This window comes from Bombyx mandarina, chromosome 06 (genome assembly GCF_030267445.1).
Source record: "Bombyx mandarina strain Sakado chromosome 06, ASM3026744v2".
Classification (NCBI taxonomy): domain Eukaryota; kingdom Metazoa; phylum Arthropoda; class Insecta; order Lepidoptera; family Bombycidae; genus Bombyx; species Bombyx mandarina.
Window position 1 is genome coordinate 2,631,104 of NC_143213.1, and position 7,268 is coordinate 2,638,371.

Sequence of the window (7,268 nt, forward strand, 5' to 3'; positions counted from 1 at the left end):
ATTATTACAAAGCAAATAAATGTAAGTTATTCACAATTCGTATCAATATTAAATTAAATTGACTATCGAAATATTCCTCCACGAAAACTAAAAAGTAATTTAATTTATCATCTAGTTAAAATAGTGCTTGTATTGACCACGTGGTGTATCTCCCTTCTCATTGGGGTGGTTCGGGTGGGGATAGTGGAAGGGGTTGAAGTGGCTTCGTCTTGCGCGGAGCGACTGTGCTCTGTCAGTTCGTTGGGTGTTGTAGCCGCGCTTGGTCACTGAGGGCAGACTATCGGCGAATCCGCACTTTACATCGTAGACTTCGGGGAAAACTTTTTGGCGGCAACATGCCGCTGTTACATCAAGTAAGTTTAGTCAATTCCAATACTATGGAACCTAATTTTACTCTTCTAAAGAGTATTTCTATTTTCAAGGACATAGTTTTCAGATCAAAACTGTAGGTAGTTCGCGAAAGTTTTATTTCATGAAATATGAAAATTTTGATCCACATTGCGGCCTTCACTATTTTTAGAACAGTTTTTCTATTATTTTTGCAAAATTAATTTCTTTTTTTAATCTACTCAGGACATTAATCGCGGCGGGAGCTCTAATGAAAATAGACGCTCATTTGCAGACTTTCTTGGCTTTGACTCTAGTTCTCTCGTAGAGTCTGTCGCTACACCTCGACCTCGGCATAATGCAAGTATTCTATTAAATTGTTTCTGAACTCTGTACCACCACGTACGTTGCTGTGCCCCACGTTGGGTGCCATGTTTGCGTAGAGGATGTGACATAAATATTTTTTATGATCCCTTCATAATAACTTCGAGCTCTACATCCGGTTTGATGAAGTTAATGTTGGAGCCTAGACTTGTGCCAACCCCGCGCCGCGTAATGTGCGATCAGTGCCAAATATTGCAACAAACCCTCTTTACTGCACTTCCATTAGCTTATATGGCCCTTGTATTTGTATTATCCCAAGATATCGTACGAAATAATTTACGGTTTCGAAATTTCAAAAATGAGGGTAGTTTATATTTCTTGTATGTACTACTTATCCTGAAATTTCATCACGAAGTAATCTTGTTCCGGCTCAAATTTACGCGCTACCGTTCTAATACAATTGAGTAGCTCTCGTATTGTGATTTTCGGTAACTATTGCACATATTGGAGATTGCCGGTTCTGTAACGGTCTTAAAAAAACTAATTCGTCTATATACTAGAGCCACACGTTTTTATAAATGGTTAGGCCGCAAGCCGTTTTATTGATTTTAAATGCGCTCTTCCTATTTCGGGGCACTTATTTGCGGAACAATTGCAACTACTCATGTTCAAGTTCGACCGTAATAATTTATGCATCTCTCGCTTATAATCGATTTTAGACGTATTCGCCGTCTAGCCGGTTAATAATTGATAACTGTCTTGGCTGAGATTTCGTTTATTCAACCAGGGGTCCCCTATTAATTTAAAAAATCTAATGTCGTCGCAAATTTACGACCGAAGTAAGAAACTAATCTTGAACTGAGTCTATGCAACCTAATATTGTGTACAATACAACTTGGCAGTCTGGCGGGGTTCGTATTGGCATGGTCCGGGCAATTTGATATTATCGTAGGCTCATGCCAAGGCAAAGCCGGTTAATCGGACATGATCCGGAACAACTTGTGCGAGTACTTTTCACGCTTGTTGAGTTTCGGGCGCATATTTGGATTGGATTCGTTTAATGTTCGATTTCTTAACATAACAGCAGTATTTTCGAAACCCTTTAAAAAAGTATTGTTAGTTTTCCGGTGTAATTGGAATGGTTTACTCTATTAGGAGTACCGTGGTGAAAACACATGGCGGTGGGAAGAGCCTCGCAGTCCGGAGGTGGCCCAGAGCCCCAGGTCTCTCGTACCGCCTGCTTGTTTCCCGCCACGTCATCCACGTGCGTTCACGAGCTACAGGTATTTAGGTGATGTTTTGCAGTTTTCTAACTCTTTAGCTTTTTCTTTGTTACGAGTTAAACTGTGGAAATTTACAGCGAATCTGCTCAGCCTGGTGCGGAGTGGAACCATGAGGAGTCTTCATCGCGAGATATTGTAGACCTCGTAGCGTCCTTGGTAAGTTTTTAAAAGCAAGCGTACGGTCTGGGGGATTATCAGTGTCTTAAGATTTGAGGAACGGGGGGCGTTAGTTCTGTCAGACCTTTGTAAGAATAAACAGTAGGTCTCTTAGCAGCAAATATCTATAGCACCCAATGTTCTAGAAGGCGTTAACGTTGCCGTCTCCGTCACCTCGCTCCATGTTGTCGGTGCCGCCACCAGGCCGCCTCAGCTACGACCACCTCGAACAGATTGTAAGTGAACGGATCTCTTTACTTAGAAGTGACTTCGTAAAACCAAATAGGTTAGATTTCAATCTGCTGACGTCCCGCTTATAGATGGAGCCATCTTGGTCTGATCAAATGGGTTCTGCTTCGGCACGGGAGACCCGCATGCAACTTGCCCAGAGGCGCGCTTCATTCTGTACGTATCTCATTATTTATTATCAAATATAAAGGTACAACAGCTATGTAATCTTCGTGTTCTCTTAGGTGGAACCAGTTCAAACCATGGATCTGGCGCGGTAGTATGGAGTGGAACTCTGCCTGCTCGTGCCCCGGATCCTAACGCTGTATACTCGCCGAAGGTGTTCCTTGGCGGGCTGCCTTGGGACATAACCGAGCACGCCCTGATGCACACACTGAGGCATTTCCACCCGGTCTGGTGAGTATTCGGAGATTTTGTTTGATGAACTGCAAAGCGCCTGGGATGTTATGTAAAATTGTTTGTCAGTGTGGAGTGGCCAGGCCGCGAGTTCGGCGGCACCGCGCCCCGCGGGTTCGCCTACGTGACTCTGGAAAGCGAGCGTCGTGTGCGCGAGCTGCTATCAGCTAGTCGATGCGACGGACGAGACTGGTATTACCGGATCACTTCCAGGAAAATGCGCACAAAGGAAGTACGTATCTATTACTTAAGACTCCTAAGACACTTAAAAACATGCTCTTTTCAAATCATATTGGTGATTGGGGACTTCTAGTCTTTATACCTTATATAGCGTAAGATGTAGTGTGGCTGCTTGATACTGTAGAGTGCGAATGACTGTGCGCTAATCGCGGGGCTTTCCTGTCCATATGGTTCCTTGTCTTCTTATATGGCCTACGTTAAATTAGAATAATCTCCCCTTATTACCTACAGTGGGAAGATATAATAACCACAATGGAATTTATGGAATATATGTATTTAATATACATAAGTATTTAACGATCGGTGCAGTTATGATCCATTTAAACCAGCAGCAACCAGAACACGTCGTAATAACTACTAATCTAACAATAAAATTTAAACAAGAACAGCTTAGATCAGCGGCTCCCAAACAAACTTATTCTGTTTACTGCCCACTTTGAGAATAAAGTATTTTTTAGCGCTAAAAACCACTATAGTGAGGTCGGTCGGTGTGCAAGTCTTCCTAGATGAAATTACAAATCCCCTCCCAAGCATTTTGCTGGGTCTCTTAACGCACCCCCCTTTAGTCCTACAGCGCCCACAGTGGCGCGTTATCGCCCACTTTAGGAAAGGCTCTTAGATGTTGTGATGTGTAAGGTGCAAGTGATCCCCTGGTCGGTGAGCGGTGCGAGCTGGGTGCGCGGGGCGAGCGCTCGGCTGGCGGCGCGCCGCACGGTGTTCGTGGGCGCGCTGCACGGCTGCCTCTCCGCCGCCGCGCTCGCCACCGTCATGGACGACCTCTTCGCGGGCGTTGTGTACGCAGGTAAGAATTTATTTCAATATCAGAAGTGAAACTTCGGAGACTTCAAAGCTTGCGTTAAACTTTTAACTCTACAATACTAGAAAGAGCGAGAGTGAATGCGTGGCTCTCTAACTCATCCGCATAGTATACATGTTACAAGCCAGCACGGGCGTTAGCAACGAGTAGTCTAATATTTTTATGAAGTATTTAAATCTATAATTTCGAGTGTATAATATAAATGTTGAAGATATCGTCTCTTATACACAGCATTCTCTATTACGATAATGAAGAAAACCCCAATACTACATATCGAAAAAGAAGTATAACTTCATTCACGTACATAGTTGCACGCGCAGTTTCTTGTGTTGACTTCTAGAAGCTGGCGTTTCAAGGATCGAGTTCCGAAATTAAAAGTAACTAATATTCTAGGCATTGACACTGACAAAAACAAATATCCGATCGGCTCGGGACGAGTGACATTCGACAACGTGCGATCGTACGTTCGCGCGATATCGGCTGCCTACGTCGAGATACGCACTGATAAATTCACTAAAAAGGTTGGTAGTTTGGTGATTAACTTAAAAGGCTCTACGGCTCTACCGCATCTCTTAAGTTAATTATTATTTATACTTTCCAGTTTTAAAAATAAAAAATTTTGTTAGTAAGAATTCTTAACTACGGTTAGTAACTAAAAAATCTAACACATACCCAACTATTAGACATACATTATATATCATTACATTTTTTTTTCTTTAAATAAATATTACATAATTTGTGTTAAGGTACAAGTGGACCCGTATCTGGAAGATTCGATGTGTTCAGTATGCAACCTCCAACAGGGTCCCTACTTTTGCCGTGAACCGACATGCTTTGGGTGAGTTGACTACAAGACAATGTTAGTTCAAATTTCGGTACTCCCTTAATATAAACTAATCTCCCATGTGCTGTGTGGTTAGTGAGTTTTTAACGTCCTCAATAGCGTAAACTGATAGAGTATTTTTCGTTGTGCACATTAAATATTATTCGGAGGTATCATACCTGCGAGTAGATGTAAGCTATGCATTAAGAGTTGTCTTGCTTATAGCTACTTCTGCCGTTCCTGCTGGTCTTGGCAACACAGCACGGAGCAACACAAACCTTTGATGCGGAGCAGCAAAAACAATAATCGTCAATCGCCGCCGAGCGACAACTCCCCGGCATACAACAGTGCCTCTTCGAACGGTAAGGTTTCAATGATCAATTTGTTCAAAACAGCGTCAGATTTCGCCTAAGTTTAGCCCGTGGTTGTATGCTTCCGTTCGAGATTTTTTTTGTTTATTGTTTAGATAGCTGGACGAGCTCGCAGCCAGTACCCAGTGTTTAGTTAATGGAGCCCATAGACATCTGACGTAAATGCGCCACCCACCTGGAGATATGTTCTAAGGTCACAAGTATAGTTACGATGGCTGCCTCATTCTTCAAACCGAAACTCTTTACTGCTTCACGCCAAAAATAGGCACGGTGGTGGTACCTAACCACGCGGACTCAAGAGGTCCTACCGCCAGTAATTACGCAAATTATAATTTTGTGGGTTTGATTTTTATTACACGATGTTATTCCTTTACCGTGGAAGTCAAGAGAACAGTTGTATTTCAAAAGAAAAATTGGTACTCTCCTGGGATTCGAACACCGGTGCATCGCTCACACGAATGCACCGGACGTCTTATCCTTTAGGCCACGTCGATATAAGTATACTTTTGGAACTGATTCTTACTTAAAATTTGTTAATAGGGACTCCGTCGCCGTCCACGAGTGGTACCAGCGAGCACGAACACTCGGAAAACGTCTGGCCTCCACACTAAATCAACTAACAACGCGACCTCCAACTAATCACTACACGACAGACTACAAAACATAACTAAAGCTTAAAAAAACTTAACACAATATCGACAATCAGACTCAAGCTTCGATTCTCCTTTAACAAAACTAAATTTGACAAATTAAAACTCTCGCACCAGTTGGACGGAGCGCATATGAGGGAGGCTGGGACACTCTGCTGAATAATTAACGATATTATCTAATCGTTTGAATCATTTGAATTTTATTCAGTTGGGTGGTATTATCTATAATATTTAAGGTTGATTTCTGTTAACTACGTTATCTAGTTTAATTTTGTATCATAGTTTTCGTAGTCTCCATCGTGGACACGATCGTGAAAACTTGTAAATGATACTTTTATAGCCTTTGTCAGGCTCAACCGGTTTGATTTTAAATTATACCTTCAGAGGTTTTTAAATGATTTTAATCAGATTTTTAAATAATTGTTGCAATGTATTTAAGTTTTAGGGGGTTTCTTCACCCTTTGAAATACGGTGAAATATGCTTAGAGGCCGAAAAATTATGTTAAATGTACGAGTAGTGCCTAATAGAATGTGATTTTAATCAATTTTAAGATGCCTTTAGGCTGTATGAAAGTTTTAATGTTTTAGGCTTCTGAAATGTAACCGTCACGTAATTTTAAAACCTGTTTAAATCATTGCAAATAAAAATATTTATCATTAGACTTCCTCTTTATTTAAGTGCGGAATCCTCTTGACCTACAGTACCATTTGTATGGTCTTTCACCGTTCAAAGTGAACGTTCAATGGATACTAGAAATTGAAAGAAACTTGACTGTACCAAAATAGTGTGTGGGGAGACATAATGCAATGCACAAGACCCACCCTGGGCTGTGAGGTTTAAGATGATTCTGTCTCTACAGAAAACTCAGAAGGTTAATCTTACATGTTAGGCGGGCTCTGTCTTTGCGATATCCTATTTATCACGCTGGCCTGCAATAGGTAATAAATACTACGTCCATACGGTAGTGCCAAGCATTATCACTCTCGCTCTCTAGTATGGTAGAGTTAAACGTTTAACGCAACCTTGATGGAGGTCGCTGTAGAAGTTTCACTTCAAAAACCTACAATCCAGGAGAGGTTTTAAACTCTAATCGTGGTATTTAACAAGCTTTTCCTTAGTATGTGGTTTTGCATGTAAAGCGTGGGATCAGGGAAGAAGAAAGTTACCGGAATGGATAGTTTCGTTCAATCTGTAATAAAAAGATGTAATCATAATAACTACATAACAAGCAGCGAAACTCCGTACCGTAGAAAGGCTTCGAAAATTTTAAAGAAGATATAAATTTTAATGGCTCGGAATGAAGTTTACGACGAATTATGAAAGAGCTAGGCTTCAGATGGAAAAAAAAAACAGAAAATAATCGGAAGCTGGTAATTGAAAAAAGTAACATTCGATTACTACGAATCGAATATCTTCAAAAAATAATTAATTATAGACAAAAAAGAAGACCGAACGACCGAGTTGTAAACTACACCGATGAGCCCTATGTCGACTCATCACGATGATAGCGACTCGGGTGATCAAAACAGTGATGATGATGATGGTCAAGATTATGATAACGAAAAAAAAATTACAAATACCAGCTTCGCTTCAACTGAACCAAGACCTGGCAACAGCTATAGTTTTGACTT

At 41.2% G+C, this 7,268-nt stretch overlaps 1 protein-coding gene across 2 annotated transcripts; it reads left to right on the plus strand.

Annotated features, from left to right (window-relative positions):
• Positions 1-94: 94 nt before the first annotated feature.
• orb (polyadenylation element binding protein orb) lies at positions 95-6,296 on the plus strand. 2 transcript variants are annotated; one of them, XM_028170415.2, is made up of 13 exons: positions 95-353; positions 574-687; positions 1,807-1,934; positions 2,012-2,090; positions 2,237-2,326; positions 2,411-2,495; positions 2,564-2,735; positions 2,805-2,967; positions 3,612-3,777; positions 4,186-4,313; positions 4,539-4,630; positions 4,841-4,977; positions 5,527-6,296. In XM_028170415.2, the coding sequence occupies exons 1-13, from the start codon at positions 336-338 to the stop codon at positions 5,595-5,597; spliced, it is 1,443 nt and encodes a 480-aa protein (XP_028026216.2). In that variant the 5' UTR covers positions 95-335; the 3' UTR covers positions 5,598-6,296. The 2 variants fall into 2 exon arrangements, with proteins under 2 accessions (XP_028026216.2, XP_089584388.1); XM_089728262.1 differs by having other exon boundaries at positions 98-353; positions 2,240-2,326.
• Positions 6,297-7,268: the final 972 nt, after the last annotated feature.

Bases quoted from the DNA above. Each gene is read 5' to 3' on its own strand.
- orb (XM_028170415.2), top strand. The intron at 688-1,806 runs GCAAGTATTCTA...TTACTCTATTAG, and splicing joins CACCTCGACCTCGGCATAAT to GAGTACCGTGGTGAAAACAC. The intron at 2,496-2,563 runs GTACGTATCTCA...GTGTTCTCTTAG, and splicing joins CCAGAGGCGCGCTTCATTCT to GTGGAACCAGTTCAAACCAT.